This window comes from Sycon ciliatum, chromosome 3 (assembly GCF_964019385.1).
Source record: "Sycon ciliatum chromosome 3, ocSycCili1.1, whole genome shotgun sequence".
NCBI lineage: Eukaryota > Metazoa > Porifera > Calcarea > Leucosolenida > Sycettidae > Sycon > Sycon ciliatum.
In genome coordinates this window covers 35,676,803-35,695,013 of record NC_088645.1, presented here as the reverse complement: position 1 = coordinate 35,695,013, position 18,211 = coordinate 35,676,803, and the positions used below count along the sequence as shown (strand labels likewise).

The 18,211-nt window shown below is 48.0% G+C and overlaps 1 protein-coding gene across 1 annotated transcript in view; it reads right to left on the bottom strand.

Annotated features, from left to right (window-relative positions):
- LOC135812073 (uncharacterized) overlaps positions 1-18,211 on the bottom strand; it is a 33,540-nt gene that overhangs the window by 6,772 nt on the left and 8,557 nt on the right. Inside the window, exons 9-30 of the mRNA XM_065325402.1 lie at positions 17,508-17,646; positions 16,186-16,289; positions 15,574-15,725; positions 14,846-14,924; positions 14,594-14,707; positions 14,024-14,118; positions 13,054-13,144; positions 12,632-12,754; positions 11,417-11,486; positions 10,391-10,535; positions 9,257-9,469; positions 8,739-8,888; positions 7,629-7,715; positions 7,170-7,208; positions 6,596-6,639; positions 5,277-5,399; positions 5,116-5,155; positions 4,556-4,690; positions 3,625-3,790; positions 2,736-2,836; positions 2,091-2,156; positions 1,111-1,282 (exon numbers count right to left, since the gene is read on the bottom strand). Coding sequence (XP_065181474.1) covers positions 1,111-1,282; positions 2,091-2,156; positions 2,736-2,836; positions 3,625-3,790; positions 4,556-4,690; positions 5,116-5,155; positions 5,277-5,399; positions 6,596-6,639; positions 7,170-7,208; positions 7,629-7,715; positions 8,739-8,888; positions 9,257-9,469; positions 10,391-10,535; positions 11,417-11,486; positions 12,632-12,754; positions 13,054-13,144; positions 14,024-14,118; positions 14,594-14,707; positions 14,846-14,924; positions 15,574-15,725; positions 16,186-16,289; positions 17,508-17,646 — 2,448 coding nt within the window. The remainder of the gene's footprint in view (positions 1-1,110; positions 1,283-2,090; positions 2,157-2,735; positions 2,837-3,624; positions 3,791-4,555; positions 4,691-5,115; positions 5,156-5,276; positions 5,400-6,595; positions 6,640-7,169; positions 7,209-7,628; positions 7,716-8,738; positions 8,889-9,256; positions 9,470-10,390; positions 10,536-11,416; positions 11,487-12,631; positions 12,755-13,053; positions 13,145-14,023; positions 14,119-14,593; positions 14,708-14,845; positions 14,925-15,573; positions 15,726-16,185; positions 16,290-17,507; positions 17,647-18,211) is intronic.

Sequence of the window (18,211 nt, the reverse complement as noted above, 5' to 3'; positions counted from 1 at the left end):
TACACACACACACACACACACGCACACACACACACACACACACACACACACACACACACACACACACACACACACACACACACACACACACACACACACACACACACGCACGCACGCACACCAGAATGCACACATGCACAGAGATATGGACACAGCAAATCATTATCATTCTGAAGGAGACAATCGTCGAAACGTTAGAAATATATCAGTATCAATCAGTCTACAGTCCATTCAGAAAAAGATTGATATCCTAGCTTTTGGCCATAAACGGGTCAAATAATAATTTTGAGTTTTCGTCTCCTTTTTTTTGGCAATCCCCCATGGAATGCTCTTCCAATTGTGTTTTTGAAGTCTATTTCTCCAAAAAGCAAGCCATAACAAGAATAGGATTTCGGCCAGGTTTTGCCCCCAAAGCACTGAATTGGGTAAAAACCATGAAAATCCACTCCACTTGCATAACAGTACATTTGCGGTTCGAACCCCATTTGAGGTGCCTTTTTGGACCCTTTTTCAAGTTTCGAATCGCGCGGCACTGCACAGTGCACCACAAAATCGCCAAACACGGGAGCTCTCCAGAGCCAGCGCTCAACCTTTTCTGAATGGACTGTAGTCCTGTTTCTGTGATGTGGTCCGCCTATCAGCCAGTGCATTTTCACTATTCCCTTGCCTGGACCTGTGCTGGTCTGTTGTCGTATGGATATCAAGCTTACGCCGAAACGGACACACAGAGACAGACACTGAGGCACAGGCACAGTGAGACAACCACACCAACACAGAGAGGCAAGCAGACAAGCACACATAGCATGATACAGACAGACGGACAGACAGACACACACGCACATTCAAACACAGACCTGTTCCCCTCCCACCTCCATCACTGGATTTGAAATTTATTATGAGCCTAGACAAAATGACTTAACACAAAGAAAGCTGTGGTCCGTGCCTTCAAGTTCACAATATCGATATCAGTGCTTTCGTTTCTGGGCCATCTGTGGGGAAGACGAGCTACAGAAATTGCAACACCAGTGAGACACACACGGCTTTTACTCTGGGAAGTACGGTAATTATTGACTACGTTGACTATGTTGACTACGTTGTGCTCATTCGTACCTTGCTGGGTTTGTCCGTGACCAAGAGGCAGGGACTTGCTGATATTGCACAGACCAGCAACTGGGTTAGAGTACAAGCTACGCAACGCAATTCGCACATTCTGCGACGATGAGCGTCCTGCTTCCAGGACGTTGTTAATCCAGAGCAACTCCTTCCATATCGTGTCAAGTTTCTGCATGAACACACAAGCACACGTGAAAACCGAAAAACATACCCGCATGTGCAGGTATACACATGCACACGCACGCAAACGCATGCACACACACACACACACACACACACACACACACACACACAAACACACACACACACACACACACACACACACGCACGCACGCACACACGTAAGCACAGAATGAAAACCAATAATCAACTCCTATAAAATCACGACATCATCAATTTACAGCCACACTTGCGATATTATTATTATAGCGAATGGCGACTCTCGACTGCGCATGAGAAAAAAACGCCGTTATTCCGGAGCTGTCCTTAATAACCACGGGGGTCAAAGTATGCAGTCAAGTGATCACTATGTCGGAAGATTGTGTTGTTTTTCACGGGTTGTTGTTATATCCAAGATTGACTGTACTTCGGTGCACACTATTTTCTATGTCCACGGTGGACACTATTTTCTATGTCCACGGTGGACACAGTACATGTACATATACAGTCAACGTCGCCGCTAATAACGACTGCGGATATAACGACAATTCGCGAATAACGACTGCGGATATAACGACAATTCGCGAATAACGACTGCGGATATAACGACAATTCGCGAATAACGACAGAATTTCCATGCCCAGAGCAAAGTCCCTTCCAACTGTAATATATGTAATGAGACTTCGGGTATAACGACACTTCGCGAATATTGGGACACTTTTTGGATGCCCCGCCGAATGTGGTTATAAGCGAAGTTGACTGTACAGGCACAGGTATAATGTACATGGCTAGAGGTTTGCGGCACGGTGACTACTGACTTTGGACATGGTGTTGAGGTGATCGGACTCCGACTGAGCGGCGCGCACCTCATCCATTGAGAATGCCTAGGTGCACACACGCACGCACACATAGACACACGCACACAGATACTGACACACTAAGGACACCAGAGTCAAGAGTTCTTGCGGAAGAAGAAGACCACCGGTACGATCAAATGATTCACAAAAAAATGAAGAGTTGAGTACCCCCTCCAAACACTTCCCACCAACACAGTTCTGATACAGCCAACCAAAGCCGCCTGATAATTGCCCTGCACACGAAACTCAGAATCACAGTCCAGTCGATCATTTGATGAGATGTGATTGCTCTAGAGTCACATGCCAGTGCCTATTTGAAAAAAAAGAGAAAAGAAGAAACGATGAGTCATAGGGCCTATCTGCTACACAGCAGACCTAGACTATCACACCTGCCAGCCCCATTGCAAACCTGAGATCGGGACAATGACATACCTTGCAACCTAGCTATGAACATGTATACAAACGTAACTGTGAGGCACGCGACAAAGGCACTTTTGGGTGCTTATTGCCACCACCGTCGATATCGGGACGGTTCCGGCCAAATCGGGATGGTCGGTAGGTATGGAATAGCAGCAGTAACTGTTGCTATTACCCTGAGCGACTCACCTCTCTCTGCTTCTGCTGCGCTGCCACCACTCGGACCTCGCTCATCGCCGCCAGCCGTGAAATGTGCGGCATGACGTCCGGCAGAAACGTGCCATGACACACTGTAACAGACAAACGATAACAACACGATAACCCGTTAAGTCAACACAAGCAGCATAGCCCCGCCCCGCATTCATACTACTGTACTGTAAAATTGCTATTTTTAGCGCCGGTGATATCTTAGTGATTTTGGCGAAAGGAGTGTTTTCGCTAAAGTTTTGCTGCACCAATTGAAATGTTTGCATGTACAGTACAATACTAGTCATCCTCATTCTGTTTAAACTCTGAAACTCGGATCGCTAAATATTTCATCGCGAATGGGTCCCGATTCAGAAAACGCTGACATTTCTACCCGCTAGAATTAGCCGTTCTACGGTACGTAACAGACGCGTAGTATCATTTTAACCGTGCATACATTTGTCAACAGTTAAGAGTAGAGCCCACACGCTCTCTTCCATTAAAACACTGCACTAGTTCAACTCTTAACTGTTCATGAAACTGCAGGCCTCCCCACTTTTACTTCTACATTCGTCACTGAGTAGAATTCTGTTTTCGACCAACAGTGGCACAAAGTTACATGGTGTTACAATACTTTCCCAGATGGTTAAATGTTATGAGCAACATTGTCAGAGGATTACAAATAAATGGAAGGCTCTAGGTGGTAGCAAGAGTGCATGAAACGCAGAGTATGCAGCCCAAAAGGGTTGCTGCACGGCAACACTTCCCGGATGACATCATTATTGTGGTGTAGTGTGAACGAGCAGGATTCAAGCAGGTCTATTCTGTGTTCACTAACAAGTCAACACTAAGTCTTGTTGAAATTGTTAGTGAACTTTTGTCCATGACTCACTTAGTTCATAGTAATGCAGTGGTAGATACATGACGTCGCCGCTGTGATCAAAGCAGTGGTCCTGTCCGGGTGCGAGTACCATGTCCTGCAGCGACGGGATGATGAGCACGTAGCTGATGTCCGGCGAGACGTGGACTACCTCCGCCGTGTACAGATAGTGTGTGCTCTGCATGGGGGATGGACACATCGACATAGCAACCGTCACCACAGCACACATCAGTATAGCACACATCACCATAGAAATCATCGTAACAGTACTAGCACATATCAGCGTAGCAACCATCATCATCGCAGACACCAGCATAGTACACATCACCATAGCAACGATCATCATAGTGTAGCAAGGAGCCACGTGTGTGTGTGTGTGTGTGTGTGTGTGTGTGTGTGTGTGTGTGTGTGTGTGTGTGTGTGTGTGTGTGTGTGCGTGTGTGCGTGCGTGTGTGATGCCCGGTAGCCTAATCGGTAGGGTGCTGTCCCGGAAAGACAGGGTTGCTGGGTTCGAATCCCGCTCGTGGATCCCTTTCTTTCGAAACATTGGCGCCTGGCAATGGCTCGAACCCATTACCCACCGTACCCCATGTGAGTATGCTGGGATCAACAATGCACTGTTCAACACCCCGCACGACCATGCCCAGGTGGCTGTGTGGGGTGTTATGTGAGTACGCTGGGATCAGCAATGCACTGTTCAACACCCCAGACGACCATGCCCAGGTGGCTGTGCGGGGTGTTATGTGAGTACACTGGGATCAGCAATGCACTGTTCAACACCCCCAAACGACCATGCCCAGGTGGCTGTGTGGGGTGTTTATGGTACAAATTACGTCATTGCGCAATGGGCTTATTACAAGAAGAAGAAGAAGCTGAGCCACAGCAGGGAGGGATAGAAGCGAACACGCCACAATCTTCAACCCAGGGCTAGCTGTGCACGTACCAAGAACTCGGTGTCCTCCGACGAGCCCGTATACTGTGTGTACAAGCGGGAGGCGGCGCGGGCCAGTCTCTGCTGAAAGGACCGTCCCGATGCCACGGCAACGTCTTGCGACCGATCCTGCAGTACTTCCCCTTGCTGTGCACAAGATCAGAGAGTTGGTGGACAAGCCACTGATTAGCCACTCGCATTAGAGAGGTTCTGCAAAACGAAAATGCGTACACACTTCCGCTCCAAGTCATGAAGTGAGAAACGTGACGTCGCACGAGCGCTCGCAACTCAGTCTGGACGCGAAACTTGCTGGGACCGCTCAGCCGTTCAGGCACATGGTGCAGTCAACCCTGCTTCTCTCTGTCATCACACGGAATGCCGCCTTCTGTAAACACAAGTCATTTGCTCAGAACAATGTCCAACATGGATAAAGCACACCACATCACGAGTTGTTTAATTTCTATTTGAATTTTAGAGTCTCCCCCCATGATATGCAGTAGACATGTGAGCTAACTGAAGAGTTTAGAAAGAAGAATGGAAGATCAGTCCGTGAACGGGTCATCCGCACATACCTTGCCTTGCAGTAGCATTTGTATCCACCGCCATTCATCTCTGTACAAACACACACATGAACACACATGCATGGACACACATGGACACATAGATTGTAAGCAGTTGTGTAACTCCTCATTTGCGGAACAGGTGACTTGCATCTTTCGCAGTCATTACTCACTTCGAGACATTGGGATTGTCGGAGATCTTGACGTGAGGCAGCATTGCCGGATAGGAATGTGAGACGCACACGCTCATGGTTGCTATGGTAGTGCGCAGAGCTAGTAGAGCGACGTAGAGACCACTGGAGAGAGAGAGAGAGAGAGAGAGAGAGAGAGAGAGAGAGAGAGAGAGAGAGAGAGAGAGAGAGAGAGAGAGAGAGAGAGAGAGAGAGAGAGAGAGAGAGAGAGAGAGAGAGAGAGAGAGAGAGAGAGAGAGAGAGAGAGAGAGAGAGAGAGAGAGAGAGAGAGAGAGAGAGAGAGAGAGAGAGAGAGAGAGAGAGAGAGAGAGAGAGAGAGAGAGAGAGAGAGAGAGAGAGAGAGAGAGAAAGAAAGAAAGAGAGAAAGAGAGAGAGAAAGGGAATGGTATATACAGACATGTAGAAGATGGTCAAGTGGAGATGTCAAGTGGAGATGATGATAGTCATCCAGTCCTCCATAGCATTGCTATCATCGCCTCCGGCGATGGGCATCAAAACAAAAGGTAACAAAAATGTGACATACGAGTAAGGCAAGGGACCACTGGGAACTTGTCGGAACACAAGAGTTTCATGTTTCACGGTGTGAAATGCTCTGTGCTCAGTGAGCACTATCGAGCCCATCAACACTATCCAGCACTATGAAGCCCGTCAACACTATCGAGCCCATCAACACTATCCAGCACTATCGAGCCCATCAACACTATCCAGCACTATCCAGCACTACAGCGCTCAACTGAATGCTAGCATATCGAGCCTATCATATATGAAACATGGATGCAGCGAATGGGATTTTCGGTCTTTGACCGCTTTGGTGGTGGGTCTGATCTACTCACCTCCCACCGCTTAAGAAGCTGCATCTGCGCCTTGAGTTTTGAGGGTGGTGGCGTCCCAGTGGATGCGGAAAATTCGGTCTTCAGCCGAATCTCACGCGAACTGTGAATATTTTTCTTCTTTTTTTATCGAGCCTATCGAGAACTATCGAGGAGGCTACTCCAATTTCAGAAATTTTAGGTGCTCAATATTTTCGGTATGAGGGCAAAAGGCTAGGTTAGGTGAACAGAAATTTTAGGTTCAGAGAAGCAGTTCCCTATTGGCTTACGTGTGTTAGTGTTTGTTCGGTTTATTGAAATTTTAGGTATGAAACAGATGAACCGAAAGTACCAAAAATAAAAGTACACCGAATACTTGTGAAATTACAGTATTTCAGCTATCCCAGCAGCCGTTGCTGTATCTGTGTGTACCCAGATACATCCACACATCATCAGCATGTGATGAATACTGGTAGAGCAAGGAGGGCTTACCGAGGTGGCAGGGACGAGCTGTGAGCACTGAATTCCACCATGTTCTGCACACACAGGGCAACACACGTACACACACACACACACACACACACACACACACACACACACACACACACACACACACACAGAGGAAAAAATGAACAGCTCACAAACAAAGCTCACCAACTAAATCAGATTTTGAACAGTCAGACGTGCACAATCTAGCACAGAACTGACAAGCAGTACTGAGACATTCCACGGCATGAACGTCAGCTTGAGCACTGCTCGCATAACTAGTGCCCACATTTTTCCATGTTACAATTTTTCCTTGGCTCACCATCTGAGCTTTTATTGCACACCAGCATTCATTGGGTATAACATATGAACAAGAAGAAATCCTGTTGTTGCGAGCAAATACAATCTGTCCCTTGGAGTTCGTACTAGAGAGGTTTGACTGTACATTAGTCTGAGATCTGATATGAGTTTTGCCATGCTGCAAGCTGAATGTACTTCGTAGTGCGCCACTGGATTCTCTCCAACAGGAGGACACCAGCTACGGTCTTTCACAGAAGTTAAACACCGAGCAGTTACTCACGGGTAGATGTCTGATGAGCTGTGAATACAACGGTGTTGGCTGTGCAAGCAGAGCGGTGAACAACAGAAAACACATTCTTGACAATACGGCTGAGAAAAAAAAGAGATAGAAAAGCCGTTTTCTGAAGGACAGGTGAGCAGTCCTCCTCGTCTACGTTACAGTGCGACTTGTGAAGAACAAACACCCTGGTTGAATGGTTGTATGAAGGACATGAGGAAGGCTTTGAAGCAGTGAGTGCAACAATCTTCTGCCAAGCTGACATGCACACACACACAACACACGGACCCCACACAAATCACACACACACACACACACACACACACACACGGGCGAAAAAATGGTCCACTTTTTCGCCCAGAAGTGCCCAGGATGCAGGATTTTGCACCGTAATAATTTCACGCTCGCATCCACACGCACATAAAATTATAGGAACACAGCCATGCAGTACACCGATCTCACCTGGCTGAAATTGAACACATTGACGTGCCTCAGTGGACCACCAGTCCGAGGCGTAGGGGATGCTGGCGCCCTAGCCGGTACCAGGTTCTAACACACGTAGTCACACGGGATACAGAGTAGCTTGACATCATTGTCACGAAAACCGCATGTCTATACCTCTTATGTCGCCATCTCCATCAAGGCATGCAAGACTCAAACCATCAAGGCATGCAAGACTCAAACCATCAAGGCATGCAAGACTCAAACCATCAAGGCATGCAAGACTCAAACCATCAAGGCATGCAAGACTCAAACCATCAAGGCATGCAAGACTCAAACCATCAAGGCATGCAAGACTCAAAGCAGCAGAAGGAGACATGTTATGTCACAAGCACATTTGACCAGACGGGAAAACCATCGAAGGCAGCACACATGCTTCAGACATAACACTTGTAACATTAGTCACACTGAAAGAGAGAGAGAGAGAGAGGGCAGAGGGAGGGAGAGAGAGAGAGATACTTGAAGTAGATAGATAGATAGATAGATAGATAGATAGAGAGAGAGAGAGAGAGAGAGAGAGAGAGAGAGAGAGAGAGAGAGAGAGATAGAGATAGAGAGAGTCGGACTGGCATGCATCGGCATATTAGTACTCTTGCTAAGAGTACTACTGATATGTAGTGATGCAACAATATCCAGTGGAAACAATATCCAGTGGGAACAACCATCAGCAGGCATGCACACGTAAGAGACTACTCCTTGTCAGTTTTGTGCTACCTTGTGCGCGTCTGACTGTTCAAAATCTGGTTTAGTTGGTGAACTCGATCGCATAACTTGTGCCCACGTTTTTCCATGTTACAATTTTTTTCCTTGGCTCACCATCTGAGTTCTTAATACACCTAGATGACTTCTTGTAATAGTCACTATGTACACACAAACATGATAGGAGAGTTTTCGCGAGCCAGATAAGAATTTACACTCCTTGGATCGGAACTCACAGTGCCATCTTTTTAACTTCAGGCTCTAGTCACTAAACTTGTCATTGCAAAATCCGGCTGGTTTGGAAATCTGGCTAGGGTTTTCCTGCTAAAAATACCCGTTTTCACCCCGTAGTATTTCATGTACTCGGCTTACCGTCCCTATTGGCAGCAGAGTCATATCACTGAGACTAGCAGAGCTAGAGTTGCCGTTGCCGACTGCCGTCTCTGCTGGCGGTGCCGCCCGCTTCTGGAAGAACCGCTGAAAGGACACCCATCGCAGGCTGGCGGTGGATGTGTGTGATTTCTGCACGAGGAACAACACCATGCAGGATGCATGAGAAAAGAGAAGATCATCAGTTACAGCAGTAGTCGTGGGTGCTGCCATGCTGGGAACAATATAGCATCTGGATGGATGGATGGTTGGGTGGATGGATGGTTGGGTGGATGGATGGATGGATGGATGGAAGGAGGGATGGAGGGATGGATGGAGGGAGGGATGCATAGAAGGTGCATTTCCTCGCTTCAGCTTGGTTGGGCACTCGTGCTGGGTGGCATGGTGGCACAACTAAATATGTGGACTCCTCCCTCTGCCCATTTCACCGCACACATAACACTTGTCGTATCTACACTAATATAGAAGCAAGTCTCACTATTATCCTGAAGTGTACTCACATCCACGTGCAAAACGGTTGCCATGACAGCCACACCGCTGGTGTCTGTGAACACCTGGTGGTGCAGCTGACCCAGGGTCATGTGACTCAGAGACAGCTGCGCCTGGATCACACTGGCCAGCAGCTTCGAGCGCAGCGACACGGAGTTGGTTGCCGTGGAAACCGCCGACAGTGCCTCCTTCAGCTGGTGAATGCCTTGCCAGGACGAGGCAACCTACAGATACATTCATAGCACAGCGCAACGGAAATCAGCCAGTCACTACTTACCGTATTTTCGGCAATACTGGCCGGGGGCGCTTAGTAGTTTGAAAGCCCTAACTAAAATCTCACCCAAATTGAAACAAGTCCGCACAGAGTCCCTGAAACGATGCAGTGCTTATCAGATAGTCGGTCATAAAATGTCGGCCCCAATTCTAGAAAATATGGTATTTTCTTTATAAAAGTTCTCTGCCCGCGTATAGCTGCGCCCTGGCTATGGAGTTCAGATTTGTACGGCCATGGGAGGCAAGCTATACCAAAGTTTCACTGCACGAAGCTAACGTCAACGTGTGTGGCACAGTCTCTAAACTCAACGTGTTCAGACACTGCAAGAGAACCTGCTCCTTCTGAACTCAATGTCAAAGACACTGCAAGAGGACGCGTGCATGCATCATTATCGACCCCGATGCTTTTCGTTCACACGAGCCATTGTCTTTTACTTTTCATTCATGTGCGTCATGCCTAGCGTTCTTCCTCCCCCTCTCGCATCTCCTCTTGTTTTTCCATGATAGTAGTACATCTAGTTTACTATGAAACCCAGACCCCAGGTCCACCGAGCACTCTAGGTCTACCCCCTTAAGCTCCTCAATTCTAACCACATTGGAGACCATGGGCACTCATACCGTAAAACCGGGAATTTTTGGTGGCGCAATATTTTCAGTATTTCCCAAAATCAACGGTTCGGTAGCACGAAAATTTCGCCAAACCAGTTTTCCAGATCCAAAAATGCATTTTGCACACTGTGTGGCTTGGCATGGTTGAATTTTAGGTCACGTTTTATTTCAGGTAAAAAATTACCTGTACCTGTACCGAAGTTACCGAAAAGAAATCTCCACCGAAGTTTTTCGGTTTTACAGTAGAAGAAAATCGTGCTTACTTTCAAGAACCAGAGGATGTCGGCAGTGCTCTGTGATGGTCGGAAACACGTGCCGTCGTCAACCAGCAATATGGGCAAATGTCCATCCATCGTCAACAGGATACGCCCGTTGTCCGTTACAAACACCATGGCCAGATACAGACACCTGGAACACATACATGTAGGCAATGGCAGAATGCTCTCAACTGTTAAGATGTAAGGGTGAGGATAAGGCCTTGCCTTCGCCGTCATGCAATTGGGCATGTAACTGTTTGTACTTGCTATGGGGCCGTCCGTTATTATCGAACGTTTTTCACCAAACGAATTATTTTAGTTTAGACCCAACCCCTCCCTCCCTCCCCCTTAGAACGTAAAAAATGTTGACATGCATGCATAAATACAACAACAGTTGCAAGTGTGTAACTGCTCCTACGACCATGCACATGTATCAATGTTTTCTGAAACGAAATTGGTCAACCCCCTCCCACCCCATAACAAAATTATTTCGTTTTGTGAAAAAAGTTCGATATTTATGGACGACCCCTTAAATGAAATCAAAATAGCAGAATACGATACTATACGAATCATGGACAAGAGGAAAGAGAGTTGTGTTAGATCTAGCTACACTGGTGGAGCGCCGGTCACAACTCGTACCAATTTGTCTTTCTCCTTATTATCCAGACCGTTCTGATCTATTGCCTTGTTTCATTCTCTTAGCCAGGACAGGATATCACCCATACCACACCACTATCCACCAGTGCCAAGTTACCACATACAGTGCAACCTGTATAAGACGACCGCTCAAGGGACCTTCAAAGTGTGGTCTATGTTACCAGGTGGTCTCCTTATCCAGCGTCATTTGACTGGAAATAGCATCCCTTGGTCCTAGTTTTAGTGATCTTCTAGGACAGCTGGTCGCCTTATCCGAGCGATCGCCTTGACAGGTTTTACTGTAAATGTAGACGTCAGTACAGCGATGCCTCCCTTTTATTGTCCATTTCTTCGTGCTGGCCGGATCAGCATTCAACTACGTTACACATCGCCTACCTGGGCTGTAGGGTGTGCGTAAACCGTGCGCCGAACAGCTTGAACCAGTTCTTGCGAATACCCTTCTGTTCTGCACGCAAGCAGCGGGAAGAAGTGCACAGGGGCGAGAGAGAAAGAGAAAGACAACAATTTAAGAATAGCAATACATAATATAAGCGCCGCAGTCATTACCACACAGCATGGAAGTCAGTGGATAGTCGTGACCGAAGAATAATATTGTTCTTCATTACAGCATTATTCTTTGGCCACGGATATCCACTGATGAACGTGGCAAGAAAATCGATTCTGGTAAACCCATTGAGACTTCCATGTTATGTGATGACGACCGCGGCATGTATACTTATTTTTGAAGTTCACAAACAAACAAATAGAGCAAGAGAGAATGAGAAATAGAGACAGATATAGGAGATGTGTGTGTGGGGAGGGGGGGGGGGGGGGGGGGGGCTGGCGTAATTGAGAGAAAATAAAGACAAGCAGGAATCAGCCAAGCGAGTCCTGATTTCACCAGAAGTTTCCAAATACAGTGGAGTCTCTCGGAATCCGACCACCTCGCGATAGCCACACAGATGGGTTCAGTACTTAACACGGTTTGCGTGGTATGAGCTGGTACCAACATCGCTCTTTTTGTCAATTCTTTCCCACCACCAGGCCCCCGCGTAATATGCCGGCATTTTTTGAGCATTTTCGGTACAATCCGCGAACCCAGCACTTTGGGCTCGTGATGCAGCATTTTGGGGGAAACGGAGCACTTGGCCGTTGTGTATCAAAATTGAGAGAAGAAAAAACTTCCCAAACAAGAACGTCACTTCCGCATTCCGTGGGTTAGCTTCTTGTTGAGTAGTTTATGAATTGTTTACCATGGCAGACTCGAGCAAGTCTCTTATTGAGTGTGTTTCAGATGACAGTGATGAAGATGAAGATACTGTAGAGAGCGATTCTTGCAAAAAAGTGAGCATTTTCTGAGCATTTTCGGCAAGGTTTGGGAGCATTTTCGGCAAGGTTTACGAGAATTTCCCAAAAGCATTTTCGGCAAGGTTTCGGGCATATTACGCCGGGCCCTACCCACCACTACTGTTGTCACCATTTACCGCAGCCGTATAACTTGAATGTACGGCAGAGCAGGGGCACAGCACCTTCTGTGCTCACAGGAAAGAATCCAGTGTACATGGTGTGTAATAGGTGTCCTTATGCAAAGACATTCATACAGTGCCTCACCCGCTGAGTCTGCAGTGCTGGACTTGAGCAAAGCCTCCTGTAGCATGGCCAGCGTGTGCTTGTACTGCACGGTGGCGCCAAGACGGTCCACGACTGCCGCTCCGTCCATGGCCGACTTCCAGCCTGGGCACAACATGAAGGGAAAGCAGTACCAGATTTTCCAACTCAATACGTTGGACAGTAGGCTGGCTTGCTGTGACTTCAGGTTTCATGCACCGCTGTCCGATGATTGCTCAGTGCGCGAACCTTTTCAAAGTTTCACTTAAACACACTTCAAAGCTCCAGCACAATAGCCTACTGTCTCCTTTATTTCCATATAGCGCCTTTCTAGGTCCATAGACCACTCTGTCTAGCTTCCCCGGCTGGCCCAAATTGTGCCAGTCTACATATTCTGGTCGTATTCACATGTCTGTGACTCTCACCTGACGGTACTGCCTGTGCTGGAGAAGATGCCTGCGCCGGGCCATAGCCCTGCATGTTGAACGCTTGCACGCACACGTAGTACGGCGTACCCTGCACAGCACAACAATCAACACACAAAACCACCACGTCACACAACGCACACACAACAAGCAAAACACAGTTTGCACGGAGTCAAAACACATTTTTACACGGACTTCATGATCAGTGTCCTGACTTGACACACGACTAACTCACGACTGACATCCAAAGTACACGAGAAGCCCAACCAGTCTGCAAGAAAGCACCACACAGCGATGAACTGCAAGCCCACCCTTACTACGGAACCATCGGCAGCAACTGACGCACTGTGCTGAACCACGCTGTTGGTGGACGGGAAGTTGGCGCTCAGCCAAACACTTGTGCCGTGCTCTGTCTTGAGGACGAGAGAAAGCCCGGTTGCAAGATGAGCAGAGTACGGATTTCTCTACTGCCCGAGGAGGCTGAAAAACCAGAACATGCTCTCGCCAAGCTGACCGGTCTTGTGCGCAATCAAACCAGTTTGGAATGGACTTCGTGTCAGTAGCCACAATGTCTCTCCACCTGCGCCTGGGACCACAGAAGGGGCGCGCAGCCAACAAACGACCAAACAACAGCTGCAATGGGACACGGTCCTCCGGCATCCGAGCCACATGACCAAGCCACTCTAAACGACGATGGCGCATCTTAACAGAGAGTGGCACTGGGTCACCCCAGTGACGACGTAACTGCGCAGACGTGATGCGATCGTATTGCTGCTGACTGCGAGGGATGGCTAATATTGTGCGGATGCAGCGATGATGGAAGGCATCCAAACGCACATACACACACAGGCACAACACATACACACACTTGAAACACACACGCACGCACGCACGCACGCCCCCCCCACACACCCACACACACACGCCCCCCCCCCCCCCCCACACACACACACGCCCACACACCACTCACCTCAGTCAAGTCATCAATGATGTATCGCATCTCTCTCAGGTCAGTCACCACCTTCTCACTACATCCGGCCATGTTGGCATTCACGCTCCACTGCACTGTATACACAACAGCAGCAGCAGCAGCAACATTCTCCTCTTGCACACCTTTTATCTCTTATTGGCCACTGGCTATAGTGAAAATATAGATTTCAGACAACACACATGCAAGTACAAGTAGTGTAGAGCAGACCCGCTTTTTCCCATTCGCTGTGCAATGGGTTGGAACTCGTTTCATTAGTTCTACTTCCTATGAATGAAGCTGCAGGAAACCTCGCCTCTGCTACTAACTTGTATTTAAAAGTGGTAAAAACAAACGTGAATGTAATGGAGTGGGGATTTCCCCTTTTTACCCCCCCCCCCCCTGTAATTGCCAGCAAGGTTTTAAAATGATCATCAGTCACGCCGCCACTCCACGATGCACTCACTAGTCCGTTGCTAAATAAATTTTATTTCTATGATTTTTAGTACTGTACTTCAAATTGAAACAAGAGCGGTGATGCCAAGCCGACCATAGGCCTAGGCCAGCGCTTACCTTTGTAGCGTGTCACCACTGCTCCATTGCTCTGCAGCGGCTCATCGAAGCTGACACGCAATGCGCTGGGTGAGAACACGGACACGGTGACCTTGGACGGCGGACCGGGCAGCTCTATAGAGCGAACACAAACAGCCAGGCAAGGAATTAGGGGCAATACGGCATTGTCGATAATTTTCACGGCACGAAAAAAGTGTAGTTAGGCAGGAGTGTTGCCATGGTAACAATGAGTCAGCATGCTGCTACACGTACTGGCATTGTCGTATGTGGACAGCATCAGCTTCAGCACTTGACTCTTGTGCTCGCGTTCGTGAAGCTGATCTTCAACCTCCTGTTCATGGACATACATATATGTACGTGTATGTGTACATAAACATGCACACACGCACACACATGCACACACACGCACACACATGCACATGCACATGCACACACATACACACACACGCACACACATTCACATGCACATACACACATACACACACACGCACACAACTTACACCATCTTGCTTGCTAGGAAAGGGAGGGGCATCAGGCAGTACAGTGCATGCCGAAAGCATGCATATGGCACCTCCACAGCTGTACTGGTTGATAGTCAATCCCTAATCAAGAAAGGTTTGTTCTGTCAAACTTGAACTTCTCTATCTTAGTTCTGGACTGCTATCCTCTTCCTCAATGCAATTTTGATATGAATTAATGCGTTGTCGCGGCCGTCTGAATAAAGCTCTTTGCAAGGAACATACATGTATATGACAAGTAGTGTTCCTCAAGGTTCTTGTGCTGAGTGCGCAACTTGCCCTATTCATTGCGTTAGTATCATTCTTATCTCCACAGAAACTTTTAATCAACACTTTTCCGTCCTCTTATTGTTTGTATTGTTTGAAACTTTATTAATATGAATGTATTCATTTTTTTTCGTCTTGAGCTGGGTGTGTGTTCTTGTGCAAAAAGGGGTGGGGGGGGGGGGGGCAAACGCCAACCTTTATTTTCGGTGAGGAATACAAGGCAGTCGAGCTCATGGTCGGCGCTGCTCCGAAGCCATGTAGCTGATAGCTGAGTTTCTCTACCTCCTCCAGGGCTTCGTTGAGCAAGGTGGTCAGACGAACACTGCGGATATACCGGTTACGAAGGTCTATACAGAACAGGCAGAAGAGACAAGAAGAAGAACATTTGCCATTGAAGGTGCGAGGAGACGAATGTGCATTGTGAGCCGTGCCGACTGGTAAGAAATGCAGTGCAATCTCTTTGTAATGCTGCTTTTTTTTATACTTGGAAATTGGATGTCACACAGAGTCTGAGTGAACTCCATATGGCAGCCCACTTGAAGTAGTGCCACCTGGTCTGGCTTGCACCAATACAGTCAAGTCTCGCGCTGGACAACTTGCCGGTAAAAAAACCCCTGGCACTCCTCAGTTCTACTGGACTCTAGACAATGAGTGGTGCATATCTCTAGTTGTTTCTGGTGACAGCTTATGCATCACAGTTTTCACGTGCGAATGTTTTGCTAACTGACGAACGGTGTACCAATGACGCCAACCCCATCAGGGAGCTATTCTCCGAACAAGCGCCCTAGTGCACCCCTTTGCACTTACACATCTCGTTCTCGCGCGCACCGTGCAGCATCAGTAACTTGGCAATGGAGATGGCGTCGATCATGACCGCCACATCCAGCGGCGTGTGATCATCGGTGTTTGTACTGCACAAGGATAGCAACCCAAAAATAACAACAACAACAACCTCTGGTCGGACTAGCTGGACTCGCCTCACCTGCACCTTGCTTTTGCATGTCCTACCCTTTTTGTCTGTTTGTCCTAGTCTTCTGTCCCACTTTACTGTTACCCCACATCATCAGTAGGACCGTGTGCTTTAAACAAACGTAACAAAACAAAAACAAACAAAAAACAAGTGCACTCACACATTGGTTATCCGGACCCTGAAGTTACGGGCACTTCGGGCAGCCTTTGAGCGAGTTTCAGTGGAAATATTACTACTCTTTTTGGCATTTTTTGTGGAAATAGTGACAACATATGCCCTGTCTATGGCCTTTCCCCATCAAAATGTATGCGATTCGGAGTAACGGGTTTTTCGAGATATCTCGAAAATTTAGCCACACGAACATTGGATGGTTAATTTAACCTGCAGGCTCAGGAACATGCTATGTGGACTCTGTCATCATGTATCATTCAATGTTTTGTTTTCCTACCATGTATTCATTGCGGACACCCCTGAACGTAGGTCTTGGGCATATGCACGGATGGATGGGAGCCTAACCGACCCACCTTCAGCAAGGATGGGTCATCATGTGTAATTCAATGGTTTCCTATCATGCAATGATTCAATGCGGACACCCCTGGACCTAAGCCTTGGCCTGGGCATATGGACGTACCGGTAAGCCTAACCCACATATCTTCAGCAGGGATGGGTCATCTCAACCAAGCGTCGGTGTGCATTCGACCTGATCTCTCAATGCATTCAGTTCTGCCCACTAACTTATTAGTGCATATAAACATCACCTGTCCATGAGTCTACACTCCTTCTGCAGTCAGGGGTATAGTCGGCTCGGCGCAAAACTTGTTGTCGTCCCTGAAACGAACATCATTCGTGCGGGGGGGGGGGGGGGGAGGGGGGGGAGGGGCTGCGAGCCAAAATTGCAAGTTGACCGACACTGTACATATGTGCATGTGCATGCCTGCGATTTTCGCCGTCCAGCATAGCAAGCTGAGTTCATTTTAGAGGGGAGGGGAGGGGGTCCGAGTTCGAAATGAACGATGTTCGTTTCGGGGACTACGAAAAACTTTTGCGACAACCCCTAATCATATGTCAGTGCAGATCAAGACTTTTTTTACTGGGAACACAGCTCTACCAAGAGACATGTGGAGACAAACACAAAACAAGACTGCGCAGTGTTCTCTACCTGTTGATATCCAGACCTGGTACCTTCAGCAGCTCCTCCACTTGGTAGAAGTCCTGGGTTTCAATGGCGCTGAACATGTCCTCGATGCAGTTCACCTGCGCTCGTCTTGGCTTCATCGGCGACAGAGCAAACGGTGTCACTGCATGAGGGCAAGATGATGAAGCCGAGGTTCATTCATCATGAGATGTAGGTGACACTGGCATCAGGGTATTAGGGCAAAATGACACGCAATCCGTGACAGCAATTTCGTGCTATCCTCTCCAGGGAAGTGTTCCTCTCTTTTCAGTTCTCTATTTAAAGCAGCCAAAAGAGGCAGGTACGTAGTGAAAATGGAACCAATGCTGGGCAGGACTGGGGGGGGGGGGGGGGGGGGGGCAAAAAAAGTGAGGTAGATAAACAGAGCATATCTAGTTCTTACACAGAGCATTGATGTGAGACTAAAGAGCGTGCTCATGAAAACTTCTATTCCCTTTGCACTTTGTGACGATGTCGAGACCAGTTGGTCGACGGAGCGCCTGGCCACCACCACCACCATGGCTGCTGTATGTTCCCGTTGCATGCACCATACGGTTATATCACAAAGGGCCTGTACCGTCGTGTACGGTACTGCCAGGGAAATCCGAGCGCGCGAGTCAAGTCTGCGCCCTGCACCAGTTCACCATCTCAGTGTGTGCAGGTCTAGGGGTGCACAGCGCCCGGCGTTG